This window comes from Sphaerodactylus townsendi, linkage group LG07 (assembly GCF_021028975.2).
Source record: "Sphaerodactylus townsendi isolate TG3544 linkage group LG07, MPM_Stown_v2.3, whole genome shotgun sequence".
In the NCBI taxonomy this organism is placed as follows: Eukaryota; Metazoa; Chordata; class Lepidosauria; order Squamata; family Sphaerodactylidae; genus Sphaerodactylus; species Sphaerodactylus townsendi.
The window spans coordinates 95,788,247-95,807,277 of record NC_059431.1 but is presented as its reverse complement, the minus strand read 5'-3'; the positions used below and the strand labels follow the sequence as shown (position 1 = coordinate 95,807,277).

At 47.3% G+C, this 19,031-nt stretch overlaps 1 protein-coding gene across 7 annotated transcripts in view; it reads right to left on the bottom strand.

Moving 5' to 3' along the window:
• IFFO1 (intermediate filament family orphan 1) overlaps positions 1 to 10,147 on the bottom strand; it is a 31,389-nt gene extending 21,242 nt beyond the window's left edge. For 2 of the 7 annotated variants that reach the window (XM_048503693.1, XM_048503695.1), the window contains exon 1: positions 9,184 to 10,144. In XM_048503693.1, the coding sequence (XP_048359650.1) occupies positions 9,184 to 9,947 (764 nt within the window). In that variant the 5' untranslated portion in view covers positions 9,948 to 10,144. Of the gene's footprint in view, positions 1 to 9,183 lie in introns of all 7 variants that reach the window. The other 5 variants (XM_048503694.1, XM_048503696.1, XM_048503699.1 and 2 more) reach the window with 4 other exon arrangements.
• Positions 10,148 to 19,031: the final 8,884 nt, after the last annotated feature.

The following is a 19,031-nucleotide window of genomic DNA, read 5'->3' as shown; positions in this document are numbered from 1 at the left end:
GTAGCACTCCCCCAGGCCCCATTTGAGTGACCAGATGGGATCACCATTATGGGAGGGGGAAGGGTCAAGGGGCCACCCTCTGAATGACAAGGAAAACTATGAAGCCAGAAAAGCTGACTGAGTCTCATCTGGGGGGGTCTTGTCTGAACACCAGGGTGCAAAGGACAGTATCAATCTTCACCCTACAGGTTTCATGAATGATTCACAGGTTTTATTTACTTTATTTTTAGCCCACCTTTCTCACAGAAACCCAAAGTGGATCAATCAAAGTAATCTACCAGAGGGGACAACCCATAAGCAATTGCTGTTTTATTGTTTTATCATATTAAACCAGTGGTTCCCAACCTGGGGTACACCAGAGCATTGGGAGGTACGTGAAAAAGATCAAATATAGGGTTTGCTAATATGGGGGTACAATTTTAGGGAAATGATTTGCCAAGGAGTAGGTGAGTGAAAAAAGGTTAGGAACCACTGTGTTAAAGGTTGCAAACTACTCTGAGCCTGTAGAAGATGAGAAGTTTAGAAATGTAATAAACACAAACATTGTAATGGGATTAGGATGGCAAAAACCTGAAGCAAAGTTGGAGCAAAGTGTAAGTATTAATGTGACATGTTAAACATTGCAGAAATCATACAATAGGATAATACACAGAGAAGCAAATAGCATGTGCTACACATAGCAGTACAGTTCACAGTGCCTTTCCCTTTGTTTAAGCACCTTCCTGAACGATTCTACCAATTCCCTCCATTTTAGAGGAGTAGTTTTTAAGGTCAGCTACAACAGTGGTCTCATAAATGTATACATATCTGCTGATGTTTCCTAGCACAACAGTTATTCAGAGTATTAGCATGCATGCACATGAGCACACACACAAAATATAGACGAATGCACTTCCCAGATGTTAGTGAGGAACAGGATGCAAGAATTTCTTTGCTGGACCCCATTCTGTTATCAAGCGGATGCCTCAGGGAAGCTATTTGGTATTTTAACATGTTTGCACCCAGCTCCTCTAAGAGGGGACACACACTAAAGGAAAAAGTATGTCTACTTTATAGGTTTAAGTTGGCTTCTGGGTTCTAGGTCTCCAGGGAATGATGGCAACTGTACTTCTTGAGGAGGTACAGTTATCTCCAAAAGAACTCTCTGCACCTTCAAATTATAGTTCTCAGGGTTTACAGACTGAAGCCATAATGTTCCCCCGTTGGTTTTAAAGCAATGTCAATTCACATCCAGTATCCCCTCACTGTTTTTGAAGTACTAGGTATTAAGTACCCATAAGGCCAAGCTTTCAAAACTGAAAAAGATAAAACTTTTGTCACAGACAATTTTCCCAGATTTGGCACAGTTTAAGGCAGAGGTGTGAGGCAGCAGATTTTCCAGTGCTTTGTTTTTCCTCTGAAAGTTTTCCGTTTCTAAAGCTTGATCGTTTCATAAAACAAACAATGAAAGTGTGCCATGGCTAATACAGTATTAGGCACACTATGCGGTTTCAAGATGGTAATTAAGTTTTTTTTTCAGATGACTATCCTTAGGAATTATATGAGAGAGTGAGTGCAGGTTTTATTGATTTGCAAATGGGAGTGGTGGTAAAAATCACAAAGTTATCATAATCCATTTTTTTAAAGATCAAGTTACAAAGGCACCTGATTAGTTTTGATTCAAAGCTAAAAAATTTATATATGTGCCTCCTCTCACATATCACCTGAGGGACAGGTGATCGCTAACACCAATCTTACAGAGAAGTAACAAGCAATGCAGCTAGTGAAGTGTCCCACTGACTTCCATGGACAAGATTTTAGATTAATGGACAACCTTACACAGGTTTTTTTTGTATGCACCACTAAGTCACAGCTCAGTTATGGTGACCCCATAGGCCTTCCAGGGCAAGAGATGTTCAGAGGTGGTTTGCCATTGCATGCCTCTACATGAGCACAGTTATTTGGGTGTGCTAACTTAACTTGGTGCATTAACTGTACTTTGTGCATTTGAGGTTTTTCCCCTTAAACAATGTAAGGGAAAAACATGCTATAGTTAAGTCCATAGAATTATTATATCAATAAAAAATAATTCCCACATAAAGCTTTGAATTTGTTTCAATATAACATTTTGACTATGCATGATTTATTTTCCCCTCATCAGATACTTCCATTCAAGTATTTGTTGCTATGGGGATAAGAAATTAGAATTGGGTTACTTTTAAAATATGTTAACTTAGATGTAAGTCAGGATCAACATGCTAAATCAAATCCTGCTGTATTTAGGGCACAGGATAATTTTCCAAAAGATGTTCCAATCCTATTTTTTTCCAGCAAACCAGAAAGCATGAGGAGGTGGAGCTGTTGTCTTGTTCAAATCTATTCCAGCCCTCAGACTTGTGGCACTGAAGAAATCGGCAGCATTTCCTTCTCTCTGCTTCCTCCACTTTGCCAAGCTTTCAGTTTTGAAAACTGGAAAACTCTCTGGAATTTTTCAAACTTCACATTACTCATTGGGCATGTGGACTCCATTTTCTTTCAGAACAGCATAGCTGAGGGATTCATGAGAAGAAAGAAACGAAAACAAGTAAAGGAGAAAGACAGTAATTCAGCTAGAGAGGCAAATTTCTTTCTGACTGGGTAACTATTCTTTCCCTGAAATTGTGATGAGGAAACAGCCAAGAGAGGTGCTAAATAAAGTCCTTCAGCTATGTCCTTTCACAGGTTACAAGTTGGATTCACATAGAAAAGTTGAGGAACATGTGTCTAGAATGTCCACACACCCTGTTTACCTCAGAGTTTTCAGTATGTTTATTAACCCATGTGATTTTAAGAAGAGACTTGCACAGAGAAACAAAGCAGCTGACAATTTATGTGTTTCTTTTTCTCTGTACAAGCAAAAGCTATACCCGCTAAATTTCCAGATGTCAGGCTGTAATTAACAGCATGGGAGGAAGCCACAACACATGTAATACCTTTATTAGAAGTGATCAACACAATTCAAAAATGTGTGAGAAGTGTTCACCCGAACTTTTCATCAGGCTGAATGTTATAAAACAAATTGGGAAAGGAGGGGGGAAAGATTTTTTGTAATCCATTACATCAATGCCTTTTCTCACAAGCTTAATACTGATGGGCAGGCAGATATTAAAATGGCACCACTGGTGTCAGGTTACACCTAATTCCTGTCAGCAAGAAAAAAAATGATGTGCCTCCACTGAAATCACAAAGTGCAGCAGTTTTGCTTGTCTCTGACACTAAGCAAGATTCACAGAAATTCATTTGCAGTAATTGTATTAACTATTCTAGAGATAAGTCTGCACAAGGTTTAAAGTCAGAAAAGCCAAACTGGGTAGTTTCACTTCATGTAGTGGGTAATTCTCCATTTGCACAAAGGCTAGAGTAAAAATACCCCCCCCTCGCCAAAAAAAAAAAGGATATGCCTTGTAGGTTCTGTTGTGCAAAACATCTTCTCACTAGATGTTCATTTGCAGGCGACATGTTGATTCCCTTCCTCGTGTACCAAAAAATCTTGAATTGCCCTACTTGGAGCAATGTGTGTCAAAAGTCCCACTGAGAAGAAGAGCTAAATACAAGTTAAAAGCACAGCATCAAATGATGGGAGAATGTGGAAAGCCAAGAAGCAACAAAAACATCATGGGGCAGGGATTCGAACAGAAGTCTGGAATTTGGGAGGTTCATGTCCTTCTTCTTCCCCAAAGATCACAGAGTGACCTTGAACCATCCACCTTCTCTCAGACTAACCTACTTCACAGGGTTGTTGTGAGGATAAAACGGGGGAAGGAGATGCTTGTGTGCTGCTGTGAAGGAATATGGGTGGGATTAAAATGCACTGGGGTGGGGGACTTGATCCATTCCCAGCCCATCTCTTTCCAGTCATCCCTCCACCATGGTTATACATGCTTGGAAGGGTAAACACATTTGGAGTGGCTTTTCAGAACAGGGAAAAAAGATAAGTACCCTCCAGCATGGTAACAGCCAGAGTGGTGTAGCAGTTAAGAGCGGGTGGACTCTAACCTGGAGAACCGGGTTTGATTCCCCACTCCTCCATTTGAGTGATGGAGCCTTATCTGGTGAACCAGATTTGTCTCCCCACTCCTACATTCCTGATGGGTGACCTTGGGCTAGTCACAGTTTTTTCAGAACTCTCTCAGCCCCACCAACCTCAGAAGGTGTCTGTTGTGCGGAGAGGAAGGGAAAGGAGTTTGTAAGCCCATTTGAGTCCCCTTACAGGAGAGAATGGGGGGTATAAAGTCAAACTCTTCTTCTTCCTCCACATCTGCTGGGTTTCCTCCTCAAAGTCCTTTCTCATGGATACACACAAAGCCAAAATTTTCCTCAAGTTAGGCCACACCAATGGATTAAGGTCAGTCCAGTCTCCTCTGATATGCAGCAGCTCTCCAGAGTCCGGGAAAGAGGTTTTTTTCCACATAACCTGCTAACTAGAGATTCCTTCCCGTCAGCAGCTGTTCCCTGTCGGTTTGTTTCTCCCATCAAAAGATGCTCCATTCTACAGACCTTTTGCTTATGATCACAAAACCAAATTAGCCTCTTGAAGTGCTCTGAAGTGCATCCTTTTTAAGACCCCTTTTCAAGGGTTCAAATCTGCATCACAGTATACCCCATTAGCATGGAAAATAGCAATAGGGACAGAACCTGCCCCAACAGCATTTAGAAGAGTGCATCCATCTGGACCAAGACTCCATCCCAATTCTCCAAAATGCATCCATCACCCTGGTAAGTTTAAACTGCCTGGAATTTTGCAAATGATGCAGATCTTCCCACTTCACCCCTATGTTGGTGTTCTTCTCAAAGCCTGGGACCTACAGGCATGCAATTGTATGTGAGGGGGGCTGTATTTAAACTACATGTCACCTTCCCCCCCAACCCCCTCCCAAAAAAGGTAATGGCAGTTTATGCAGCCTAAGCCCACCAAATGTGGCCACTGGCAAAGCTCTTCAGATGAAGTCAAGGCATCTCAGTGGGCGGGGCTTGGCTGAGCCCCAAAAAAGCACTTGGGTTTATTTTGCTATGCCAGGAATGGTCATCCAATCTATCCTTCACTTATCTTCTCTGAGAAAAGCGGGGTGAGGAGAGAGGGAGAAGAGCTTTATTGTCTTTCTCAGCAATGGGAAACAGGCTGCTATTCTAACAGACGGGAAGATTAAATATTAACGCCAATCGATGAAGCATGATCAGATTCAGAACTCTGATTCTACAAACATGGATCAATGGGATCATGCTTGGAACTTCCAGTTTCTAGGTTTGTAATCTGCTGGGGTATTTGTATGCATGTCTGTGTGGAGGAGTGGTTCTTGTTCAGAGCTGTACATCCTTGGCACCTTTTTGTTTGTTTTAAGTTCTGCACTCAGAAGCAAGACCACTTGCATCTATGTCAATTAAGAACATTTGCATCTGTTTTCCTGATGTTTGCAGTTTATGCTGCTTCCACTAATACAAGAGCCCTGGTGGATCAGCCTCACCTAGCCCAGCATCTGGTTTTCAGCAATGGACAGCTACGTGCTTCTGGGAAGCCATAACCTGTAAGAACGTGGAACACCTTCCTTCTAAAGCCACCTAAAGTGATAGCAAATTCTATTATTAATTAGTTGTCACTTAAAGAACTGCTTTCTTTGTCTGTTCTTGAATTCACTCCACCAACCTTAATTCTGTTGACTTACCCAGAAATAGAGCATCATAAGAAACTTTTCTTCATACCATGAACCATTTTATAGATTTCCAGCATGCTTTCTCCTTAGCACTCTTTCTTCTTAAACTAAGATCTCACAATTTGCTTTGGTGTTTTATGGTTTGGTTTTCCCTTACTGCAAATTTCCTAGGTCCAGGTTACTCTCTCTCACACACACATACACCATTCACTTCCAAGAAAAGTCTGCCAGAATTATATGCCTGATGTCAAGTTTCCTGTTTGCATGTAGTGGGAGAACGCACACAATCTTCCATTTTTTCACATATATACACTTGTTGCTGTGTATAATTTCTGTGGAATTACTAGACTTCATTTTCAGAGTGGCATCAGCTGTGGTAGGAAAGGAACTACAATTGAAGAGAAACCCAAACAAGAGCAACCCAAACAAACCAAAGCAGTCCTCCAAAACTTTCCAGTTTTATGTTCCTTGGATTGTTTTTATGGAAGTGCTTTTTGGCTCTGCATCAGATCATCATGGTTCCCTGTAACCCATCAGCAATGGATCTGTAGGCAGTTTTGTATATCTACTTACTGTACCTTCCAAACACAGGCAAAGCAAGTGGGAACAGGTACGATAACACAGGTGAGCATTACACACAACCCCTGCACTCCCTCAGGTATATTCCTTGCCTGTCACACAAAGTGACGATGTTGATGCTCAGATCTTTGCTTGTAAAGGCCTCTTCAGCCTTCAAGTCAGGAGCTGTCCTCTGCTGGCTCCATCAAAAGATGCTCCACTCTACAGGATTCTGTTCGCTTTATGGATCTCTGTGACTCCGCATCAGCTTCTTCTCAAATCCCCTCTGTCTGAACGGTCAGGGAGTTTGCAAACCCAAGTGTCTCCAGATGTTCATGAACTACAAATCCCATCAGCCCCTGCCAGCAGACCCCTGTTGTTAGAGCCCTTTGCCAAGGTTCAAATGTGCTATTATTATAAGGTGGAAAATAGCAATTGGCACAGGACCAGTCCCGGCAGAATTCAGAAGAGAGCACCCATTCGAACCAAGGTCCCTCCCCCCACATTCTGCAAGATGCATCGATGGCCCTGTTATGTTTCACCAGCCTGGAATTTCACAATCACAACCGATCTTCCTACCAATCGATCTTCCTACCCCATTTCAATGTTCTTCCCCAATCCGTTCTCTCCCATGAAGAATTTGCCTGACTCTTTCTAGCCATTTTTTCCTACTCAAAATTGCCCTCCCAAACTACACAGAGGTGTAGGAGGACTGATGACACACATACCTGTATCTCCCCTCCTTGCTCTAGCAAAAAAGCAGCACGGAGGAGGATTTTAGAGGAAAGAGCTAAGCGACTATTTTTGCAATGTTGACATGCCTTGTTTCTGAGCCAGTGTGGTGTAGTGGTTATGAGCAAGGGGACTCTAATCTGGAAAAAATGGGTTTGATTCCCCACTCCTCCACATGAGCAGCAGGCTCTTATCTGGTGAACTAGATTTGTTTCCCCCACTCCTACATTCCTGTTGGGTGACCTTGGGCTAGTCGCAGTTCCTTCAGAGCCCCACCTACCTCACAAGGTGTCTGTTGTGAGGAGAGGAAGGGAAAGGAGTTTGTGAGCTGCCCTTGAGTCTTCTTTCAGGAGAGAAAGGTGGGATATAAATCCAAACTCTTCTTCTTTTTCTTCGTGATGATGAAGAACACATAAGGGAACACAGACTTGGGGCTTCATACATCGCATAGGCTGACCCCTGTGCCTTTGTTCTCAGGCAGAAACAATACACATAATTGTGTTTGTGTTGGAAAGTACCTCAAGCTACAACTGACTTAGGGTCACCCTGTGGGGCTTATGAAGCAAGAGCAGAGGTGATTTTCTCTTGCCTGCCTCCGCACAGTGACCCTAGACATCCTTGGTGGTCTCCCATCCAGATATCAACTAAGGTTGAATCTGTTTGGCTTCCGAGATCAGGCTAGCCTGGGTTGTCCAGGTCAGGGTACTGACAAGCTGGAACAGGTCCAGAGGAGGGCTACCAAAATGGTGAAAGGTCTGGAATCCACGCCCTACAAGGAGAAACTTAAGGAGCTGGGTATGTTTAGTTTGGTGAAAAGAAGGTTAAGAGGTGACATGATAGCCATGTTTAGATATCTGAAGGGGTGTCGTGTTGGTGAGGGAGCAAGCTTGTTTTCTGTGGCTCCAGAGACTTGTACCAGGAGTAATAGGTTCAAGGTGAAGGAGAAGAGATTCCACCTAAACATCAGGAAAAACTTCCTGACAGTAAGGGCTGTTTGACAGTGGAGTGCACTACCTCGGAGTGTGGTGGATTCTCTTTCTTTGGAGGTTTTTAAACAGAGACACGATGGCCATCTGTCATGAGTGCTTTGATTGTGTCTTCCTGCATTGCAGATGGTTGCACTTGATGGCCCTTGGGGTCTCTTCCAACTCTATGATTCTAGGTCTAACTGCTTTTGCCCATCTTTATTTGTTTCTCTTTCTCCCTCCTTTTCTTCCTGTTTGGCTTGTGACTCTCCTGTCTCCCCGCAACTGTCTAAATTTAGACTGGGCAGGGCCCCGGCTTTTGCCAATGCAGAAAAGCAAAGCCGTTGGAAGGGCCATATAAAGAATCCCTCACCACAGCTTGTGATAAATATAAGGCAAAACAGATGCCACTCTGGCATCTCAGCACCTTCCCAAGCTCAATCAGCACCTGCCACAAAACTCATTTGCTGCGGCCCCAGGCAAGAACATGGCAAAGGCAGTCCGGTGCTATCTGGAACAGTCAAGTAGTTTTAGGCTGGCACCTTAAATGGGGAGGCAGCAAATAGGCGTGTGGGATCAGTTCTTGGCCAGGCTACTGGTCCCGCTGGAGGGCATTTTGCTAATATGCAATTTTATTCCTCCATTCCCTCCTCCCCAGTTTGCATAAAGAGGAGGATGACTTTGCCTTGCACAGTATCTGGAGATTTATAGATTTAAGGAGCAGTCTGGAAAGCACAACCAGAACTCCAAGGGGATGATGGAGGGGGGAAAAGAGAGTGATCTAATTCCACGTCTGGGAGAGAGCAGATGAGTGTTTTAGATGCATGTCTGAATCACTTCCAGAGTCTTCCACTCTGAAAGAGGACAGCATCTTGCACCAGACCAGGCTGGACCTGATGCCAGAACAAGACGACACAGGCGTACCATAGGCGGTTAACTCTTTGTGGGCATTAAGGTGCCACATCAGCAGCTACACCAAGAGCCCATTTCCCCCTCTTTCTCCAAAAGGTCAACCCACAGAGGACAGTAATGAGCTACCTCTGAAAAAGCTGGCTTGGGGGAGGGAGGAGATATGGATCCAGGGCACTGAGGAAGAGCAAGTTAATTCTTGAGAGACTCAAAACACACCAGCAGTCAGTGCGCCATTGTGGGGGGGACGGGACGGGATGGGGGCGTGGAGCCCCGACCTGAGAAACCAGCTGAGTTTATGGCTGGCATCATCCCTCCCCGCGTCCGCGTCCGGTCAGGTGGGGCCTCCTCACCTGCGCTTATACTCGTCCCGCTCCCTCTTCACCTTGGCCAGGACGTTGTAGAGGGCGCGGATCTCGGGCGTGATGGTGTCGATCTGGACGCCCACGCCGTCGGGGTGGACCCAGGAGACGCCGGGCCCTTGCACCAGGGTGGTCTCCGGGCCGGGCCCCAGGCGGCGCGCCTGCGAGAAGGACCAGATGGTGCCGGGCAAGAAGCGCGGCGAGGCCGAGAAGGAGCCGCCGGGCAAGGAGGCGGCGGAGGCCGAGGTGGGCGTCAGCGGGGCCCCCGGCGGGTGGCCCCCGGGCGAGCTCAGCCCCCTCGACGGCGCGCCCAGCCCCGCCGTGCCCAGGGAGAGCCCGAGCGGCCGGATGGGGCTGACGAAGCCGGTCTGCACGGCCTGGTCGCGCCGGGGGGCGCCGCACCGCCGGGCCGCCCCCTCGTCCAGGGCCTGCTGGAGCTGCTTCTCCAGCTGCCGGTTGCGGCGCTCCAGCTCGTGCACCTTGGCCAGGAAGCAGCGGAAGCGCAGGTTGAGGGTCTTCAGCACGTTGATGTTGGAGCCCAGGTCGTTGCGCAGCGCCATGGCGGGCGGGGGGGGCGCCGCCGCGAAGGGGCCCCCGCCGACGCCGACGCCCAGGGAGCCCAGCGGGGCCAGAGGATCCCCGTCCCACGAGTCGCCGGGGAAGAGGAAGGGCGGCTGCGGAGGCTGCTCGGCCGCGCCCAGGCCCGCCTGCTCCTGCGGCAGGAGGAAGAGGTTGGGGCCGAATAGCGGGTTCATGGCTGGCGCCGCCGCCGCCGCCGCGGCCGGCCGGGGGAAGCGGCCGAGGGTGGGTGGGCTGAGGCGGCGCGCCGCCGAGCCAATCGCGCCCGGGGGCTGCAGCCCGGCCGGCGGAGCAGGGGCGGGCTCCGGGTGGCGAGGGGCCGGCCGCCCCTCCCTCCCTCCCTGCCTGCCTCCCTCCCGATGGCTCCGCGGCGCTGCAGAGAGAGGGGAGGCGCCTCGGCCGGCGGGGGGGGCGGGCGGGGAGGCTGCGGCGTCTGCCCGGGCGGGCGGCGGAGAGGTGTGCGCCGCACGTCCAGGGGGGATCCGAGGACGCGCGGCAGGTGCCAAAACGGCGCCCCCGAAGCCTCCCTGGGCGAGATCAGCCGCCCTGGACGCTTCCCTCGCAAGGAGGGCGACTGGGCGGTGGGGGGAGGGGGGAGGATCTGGACTGCCAGGAAGGAGAACAACAGCGAGGTTACGTGGCCCCTAACCGGCCTGAGCCTCGACTCCTTCCTCGCTTTCTTTGCTGCCGCCCCTTCCCACGACGCACACACGTGTCTATCTGCACAGTTCTCAACGCCGCCAGCGCGCCTTGGTTTGCCTGAATGCGAGGCGCGAAGGGGACTCGGAGGGGAGGACGGTGCGCGCAGACGGGTTGGTGCGTTCACGGTGACGGTGGCGGTCCCAGGGCTGACGCTCGCTCCGCATTTCCTCGGCCTTCAGGCGCAGTCACTGCGCACTTCTTTCAAGAAAAGCTTGCAAGCACCACATTGCCTTCCCTCGCCCCCCCTCCCCAAGTGCGCATTGCAAAATTTGATGTTTTTCTCTGCACTAGTCCTCTGGAAATTGAATGCTGCAGGTTAGCCCGATCTCATCAGCACTTTGGAAGTAGCAGGGGCTCGGGTTGCCAACTTTGCCTTGGGAAATACCCAGGGCAGGCTCTACAGCTTTTTTGGGAGGTGGGGAAAATCCAAAATGATCCTCCCCATATATAATATATACATATTTTCTATCTATACGCATGTTTGTAATATAATCAACAACTTTTTAAAACGATACAATAAATCATGTTCATTTCTATTAACTGTTAAATGAATAATGACACCTTTACGTTATTTTACCTACCTGTCAAGTTTCAATATTCCCTCAGCCCCCCTGCAAACGTCAAAACCCAACCCAAGGAGAAAGTTTTTCAACTTAGCATTTTCCCGGACTTTTTTTTAAAAATACAGCCCCTATAATTTTGAGTTGGGAAACAACAAACCCACGTCACGCTCCTTCTCAGCCTGATAAAGTACAGCCCAAGAAAAGCTTTATCTGGTAATTATGCTGCTGGAAGCTACAATGACTAAAGTGAAGCTTCTGTACTTTAGTCACTGGGAAATACACGGAATGCTGGGAAATGTTGAAGATGGCAGGAAAAGAGGAAGACCCGCCATGACATGGATTGACTCAATGAAGGGAGCCCCCGTGGCTCTCAGTTTGCATGACTTGAGCAAGGCTGCCGATTAGAGAGGATGTTTGGGAGGTCATAGATTCTTAAGTCAGAGGTGACTTGATGGCTCATAATGCAGGAGGAGGAGGAGGAGGAGGAGTTTGGATTTATACCCCCCTCCCTTTCTCTCCTGTAAGGAGACTCAAAGGGGCTTACAATCTCCTTTCCCTTCCCCCACCCCCAACAAACACCCGGTGAGGTGGGTAGGGCTGAGAGAGCTCAGAACTGTGACTAGCCCAAGGTCACCCAGCTGGCGTGTGTTGGAGTGCACAAACTAATCTGGTTTACCAGATAAGCCGCCATAGCTCAAGTGGCAGAGCATGGAATCAAACCTGGTTCTCCAGATTAGAGTGCACCTGCTCTTAACCACTACACCATGCTGGCTCTCAGGCCTCTTGCCCCCTCACTCCACCTTTCCCAAGGTGTAAAATCAGGCTCTTTGAGGAAGGCCAAGCCTATCAAATTAGGGGAAAGGTCTATTCATACTTTGGCAAACCAAGGCATAACACAGTTCCCTGTTTTAAAGCAATGTGTGGGGGTGGGGTAAAAGGACCCATCCTCTTCCCCTCCATCCTCTTGGACTCCAGGCTGCTCTAGGGCGGAGAGAGAAGGGCATCGGGCATTCTAAATCTTTAATGGTCACCAGATCCCGGAAGCCTTCTCCCCCTGTGTTTTCTCCCCACCCCCTGAAGTGATAGAGCCCAAAGTGTACAATGGCCACTACCAACGTGCAGTCGTTGAAGGGATGGGACAGAAATGGGAAAGTCCTGCAGATGGAAGAGTGGAGGGTGCCTTGGCCAGCAGAAGGGAGATTAGTGAGGCCAAGGAAGGTTACTTGGGGGCCTGTGTCTCCCGTTGCATATAGCTTGTGACATCTTTGAACTTCTCAGGTGCCTTTTCCTCTCCTTCACTCGCCACAGTTTCACCTGATCAACAGCCACAGCTTCTGCCTTATCTAGGGCTGTGACTCCCCTCTGAGGCCCAGGGTCAGCCTCTCCTTTCCTCTCCACCTCCTAGAAGCAGCCTAATTGTGGGATGGGGCGCATGCTGCAGAACCAGCCCCCTCCCCCCACCTCCTAGCGGCTGCCTAATTGCACTGCAGAATAAGCCATTCCTTTCAGGCAATGGAACCCCCTGGCCCCCTCTCTGCCCACCACCCAGGGCACCTGCCCCCTCCCCCTCCCTAGATCCAGTCCTGAAAATACCTGGAGATTTTGAGGGTGGAGCCTGAGGAGGGTGGGATTTGGGAAGGGGAGAGACTTCAATGCCATACAGTCTACCTTCCAAAGCAGCCATTTTCTCCAGGTGGACTAATCTCTGCCACCTGAAGATGACCAGCAGTGGCATATCTGCCTAGGGACAAGGGGTACCCGGGCGCCACTCTTCTGGTCACGTGGGGGGTGCAAAATCGCCCCCCCACGTGACCGGGAAGTCCTGCTGTCTCGTCGTTTTTGCGTGCCTTGACCCCGTCCGAGGCACGCAAAAACGACAAGACAGCAGGACTTCCTGCTGCCTCCAAGCACCCTCAACGCCACCATGGACTCCCCCCTCCCCGAAGGCCTCCCAGCCAGCAGCCTGCAGTCTCTTCTGACCTCCCTTCAGGGCAGGCCAAAAGAGACTGCAGTCCCGGCCTCGGAGATCATTTTTTATAAGCACTGAGGCCGGGGCTTGATGAGCAGGAAGTCTCACCCCTTCCTTCTCTTCAAGCCCCACTCCCGGCCTCAGTGCTTATAAAAGAAGGTCTCCGAGGCCGGGGCCGGAGGGGAGGTCAGAAGAGACTGCAGGCTGCTGGCTGTGAGCCCAGCAAGCAGGGGAGTCTGGGGGGAAGTAGGCACCCTAGACCTTGCCCATGTCCATGGTGACATGGACGGGGTTGAGGGCAGTGGGGGGTGGAACCTGGGGGCATCAGGGGGCGGAGCCAGGGGGCAGAGCCTGGCGGGCGTCCTGGAGACAATTTGTCTCCGGGTGCCATTTACCCCTGGTTCCCCTCTGATGACCAGTCATCACCCGACCACCGTGGAAGTCTAAGGGCCAGAAGTGGCAGGCAATGGCAAACCACTTCTGTACGTCTCTTGCCCTGACCTGGATAGCACATCCTGGTCTGATTTCATCAGATTTCGGAGGCTAAGTTGGGTCAGCCCTGAGAGACTGTGAAGGCAGTCTGGGGTTACCACACAATGGCAGGTAAGAGCAAACAACCGGTTTGACTCCTGCCTTGGAAACCCCATTAGGGGTCACTGTGAATCAGGTGCAACCTGACAGCACTTTCCACCACCTTGGCATTAGTATTGTCAAATGCCTTCATCAGAGACTTTCTCTTTATCCATAACAGTAAATGCCATTTATTAAGCTCAGTTACAGTAACAAAATCACTGACAAATCTTGGCAGTCCCCAGAATTCAAATGAAGTAAAAACAAATAGGTGTAGTGGAAAAATAAACAAATACACCCCCCCCCCAACCTACTACCCTTCAGCTACAAACGAAAATATACATCAATCTAATAGTGTGCTTATTTAATCAGTCTTGTGTAACATAGTAAAATAGAACCACAGGCAAACTACAATAGCATGTGCAAGAATCCACACCCCATGTACAAATTAAACTATTGCATGTGACATCAAAAACATGGGCCAGACTCCACTGTCAAAACACATCCAACTCAAGTCCATGTAACATCAAAGGCAGGTTTCCCATTTCGTGGTGCCCTACCCACTGTTCATGCTTGCCCCTTATTGGGTTCACTATTTCCAGACATCTAGCATGGAATAAAAAATAAACAACAGAAATAGGAAAAATATATAGCATTTGTAATCTGTTTCATAATATAATACAATAAATACCATATAAATGCATCAAAAATAAATCTGTGCTAATATTGTACAAAAATATATAATTATTCACCATCAGATTGGATTTTCCAAAATGAGACCTTTCCCCACCTCTGACCTGACAATGTGTTTTGGGGCTCTCTAGAACTTACCCGCTCTATTGCATTACTTTTACATTACCACAACTTTTGTTCTGAGATTTTCTCTGTTCCAATTAATTTGTTTTCCTTCTCTATGTAGGCTAATAAGCCTTGTGGAATGTGATCAATTGGAGGTGGAGGAGTGATGTAGTGGCCAAGAGTGGTGGACTCTAATCTGGAGATCCGGGTTTGTTTCCCCACTCCTCCACATGAGCAGCAGATTCTAATCTGGTAATCCAGGTTTGTTTCCCCACTCCTACACATGAAGCCTGCTGGGTGACTTGAGCCAGTCACAGTTCTCTCAGAACCCTATCTCACAGGATGGCTATTGTTTGAAAGTTAAGAGAAGGAGTTTGTAAGCTGCTTTGAGACTCCTTTTGGTTGAGAAATTTATTTATTTATTTATTATTGCATTTATAAACCGCCCTATCCCCTAAGGGCTCTAAGTGGTGTATAAATAAAGTGGTGTATAAATATTTTTTTTCTGTATACCAAGGAAAGGCACATGTGTCACAAACAGCACAATCTATGTTCCCAAGTTGGTCACATATCCTCTGTGGAGTTCCCAATTTTCTTTCTAAAAAGCCTTGGATAAACACTCTGTTCAAGAAACAAACCCCCTAAGTAACCTTCAGGGCCATGCAGACTTGAACCACAATCACTACTCCAAGGCCGCCTTATACCAGGCTTTATTTGTTCCCTGGTTGAGAGTTCAATCTTCCAGGGTAGTTGCCTTTAAAAACCATGACAGTAAAAGGAACGGGGAGTTTTTGAATCACCTTTCAAATATTTATTTTGCTTCATATTCAGCTCCAAATCTTTCCATATAGCATTCCCCTGCTTACACAGCAGTAAGCACCAATGAATTCTGAGGAAACTGCTTTGCCTTTGTAACATAGAGGAAAGTAGTTATTCTTCCGATCCACATATTTCTGTGGAAAGACTTTGGTCAGCAAGATGGGACATGTGCCCAAGTATGCCTGCATGGGTGTGCAGTCTTAATTCAGCAGTCCAGGGAGTGTCTAAACACTCTGGGTTGGCACAGGGCCACGTCCAGCTGTCAAAATGACACATCTGAGGGACAAATGGTCAGCTGTTCCAAGCTAACACACACCCAAACAACCCCTTTCTTTGGAGATGGAGACAGCAGTGACAGTGGTATGTGACTGGCCCTTTCATGCTTCTGTAGCAGAGTGGGAATTGAACCTGGGTCTCTCAGTTTCTAGTCCCACATTCTAACCACTACATCATATTGATATCCCAAATGGGCACTATGTGGAGAAGAAGCACATCACAATAATGGGTACAAGGAAAAGGGTTGGTTTTGATACTCTGCGTTTCTCTACTGAAAGAAGTCTCAAAAGTAGCTTACAAGCTCCTTCCCTTCCCCTCCCCACAACAGACACCTTGTGAGGTAGGTGGAACCAAGGGAGTTCTGAGAGAACTGTGACAAGCCCAAGGTCACCTAGCAGGCTTCATGTGGAGGAGGAAGAAGGAAAACAAACCCACTTCACCAGATTAGAGTCTGCTGCTCATGTGGAGGAATGGAGAAACATACCCGGTTCTTCAGATAAGAGTCTGCCACTTTTAACCACTACATCACGCTGGCTCTTGTTCTGTAGCCACAACCCTGGTTATAAACAATGCCTGTTTGGAAGGGCAGAGTGGGGGTTTAGCCCGTGCCCATATGCCTGGCATTGAGATTAGACACAGATAAGCCATTCCTTCCTGCTTAAAGACTGGCTGGATCAGATTTCGCTTCTCCTAATCCTGAATTCTCTGCCAAAATCCCAGCAAGAAGGGGGAGGTCAGCATGTAAGGCCATCATGAAATACCAATGTGAGCAACCACAGACCATGCGCAAGGGGCATGTGGGGAAACAGCAGCCTCAGCATTCCATCCCACTCCTCGACCGCCTGGCTGCAGGAGGTTCCATCACAGCCACAGAAAACTGTTCACATTTCTATACTTCAAACAGCCTGATTTACTGCAGGGAGTTGGTATGAATGCAAAAAGTTTTTTTTTTAATCTGCAAAGCGCTTTGGGAAAGTCTAACGCCGATGGCAAAAGTTCTCTTCTCCTCACCAGTCACGGTCACATACCTATCTTCTGACAACATGCCTAGAAACTGCTTGGTTCAGAAACATGTTATAAAAATGTACAAGCATTTTTATCCCACCCTTTCTCAAAGGAATTCAGGGCAGAAGGCACGATTCTCTTTTCTCCGTGTTATCCTCACAACACCCCTATGTGGTAGGTTGTGAGGCCCATGCTTTAACGGAAATTCGAACCCAACCTTCCCACATCCTACTCTGTTGCTAACTGCTACAACCCACCAGCTGAGATTCTCAAATTTCTAAATTTGTCGTAGCTCTTCAGAAAGGGCCTTTTGAAGATCCCAACTCTTATGTTTACCATTAGCATCACACTGAAGCGGTGGTTATTCTTTCTTATGCTATACAGGTCCTTATATCATTAGAGCTAAAACTAAGTCAAATACAAATACTGCCTTCTCTAATAGCTTTTAAACCATCCTTCAGTTAACACAACACACTAAAGAGCCCAGTAAAGTTCCTTCTTGAGCACACTGGCAGTCTGGAATGTAAACTACTTGCAGCTGATTAATGAACAACGTAGCCTGAGGTAATACACTTTGCACACTCAAAATAATCTTACAGCAAAAAAAAAAAAAAAGGTCCATGTATCGCAGAGCTGTGTTGCAAGTTCTGTGTGTGCCGAGTGCTGTCAAGTTGCTTCTGACCCATGGCGACCCTGTGAATCGATGTCCTCCAAAACATCCAATCGCAACGGCCTCGCTCAGGTCTTGCAAACAAGAGTCAATCTGTCTCATGTTGGGTCTTCCTCTTTTCAAGCTGCCTTCAACCTTTCTTAGTGTTATTGTCTTTTCCAGTGACTCTGGTCTTCTCATTACGCAACCAAACTATGACAATCTCAGTTTGGTTATTTTAGTGTAATAATAGGTGTCAAACTTGCGGCCCTCCAGATGTTATGGACTACAGTTCCCATCATCCCCTGCCAGCATGATGCTGGCAGGGGATGATGGGAACTGTAGTCCATAACATCTGGAGGGCCGCAAGTTTGATACCCGTGGTATCTCACCTCCCAGAATCTCCTTTTCCAGGATTCTTATCAGAATTTAAGGATTTGAGTAGGCAAGTACCCTCCCCACATTTCTTTAGCCAACACAGAGATGCTCTCGACATTGTCTCTTTTTCAAGCATATTGACACCTCATCAGGCCAAGAGAATAGTCTCCTTCCCTTAAATTTGCTGCATAACTAGGATATCCCCTGAATATGTAGGAAACCCCTCCCTTGTCTGCGGGTGGCCCCACTATATGCCGATTCCATTGTCCACATGGCAGCCAGCCAGTTCACTAGTGATGTGAGAATAACGGGACTACAGTTGTGAGTTACAGGAGGGACCAAGCATCTAATTCACATAATTTATTCTGCTTCTATCAAGCAGCAGAAAGAGCAGAGCACCACAGCTTTATTCTCTGGCCCCTAGAAACCTTGTTCTGCATTCTTCTGGCTCCCCAGAGTGTGCTGGGTAGAGCATGACACCCTTTTAAAGCAGATCTTGGCAAACTGCAGGAGCCAAGATTTCTGGAAAAAAGTGCTTCACTAAGTGATGGCCACCATCAAGAGTAAACATTGCAATTTAGAACAAAATTATGGAGGAGGGAACTTGAAACACTCCAGGGCAGCTGACCTCATTCAGGCTCAGGAATGCATGCAATAGATTTTAGAAATGTCTGGGATAGCATTTTTTACAAGAAATTAAAACAGTAGCATAATGCAATAGCTCAAAACATAACCTATAAGGGATAATACTGTCACCCATGTTTATTGTATGTGCCCTCCCCACTTCCTTGATGCAATGTTAGCTGGGTGTAGTGGTTAAAAGCAGAGGATTCTAATGTTTATTTTCCAGGTTTATTTTCCCTGCTCCTCCTCCTGAAACCTGCTGGGTGACCTTGGGCAAGTCCCAGTTCTTTCAGAACTCTCTCAGTCCCACCTACCTCACAGGGTGTTTGCTGTGGGGAAAGGAAGGAAAGAGTTTGTAAGCAGCTCTGGAGCTCCTTTCAGTTGAAAAAAGTGGGGTATAAATCCAAACTCCTCTTCTACCTTTGTAAACATCCTTGCTTTATGATGCTACATCATAGCTTAGATTAGAACATTTGCATTGTTTTTCCAACTATACTGCTTACTGCTCTCTGATACAAACGTTCTTTCAAATTTTGTAACTTGCCTTGAGCCTCAGTGAGGCTATTAATTAAAGTAGTAATAACCACCACCACCACCACCATCAAAAGTTGATCAGGAAAGGGCTCTTAGGAAACTAAATCCAGTGGCTAATGCTATACTCTGTATCTCTGGCCTTCCCAAGCTAAGCCACCTGTTTAAAGTTCAGAGTTTTAGAAACACACTGTATTTCCAGGTTTCCTCTCCCCTTTTTAAGGGCATACATTCTTTTCCCCGCTGCTGCTTCACCCACACAGGCCACAATCACATTGCACGGTATCGGCATTTCATTTTGCCCCCATGAGTCACTCACATGGAAACCAAGGCTAGTCTGAGGGCACCGCAGGTAAACTTCAGTACCCTCTCCTGT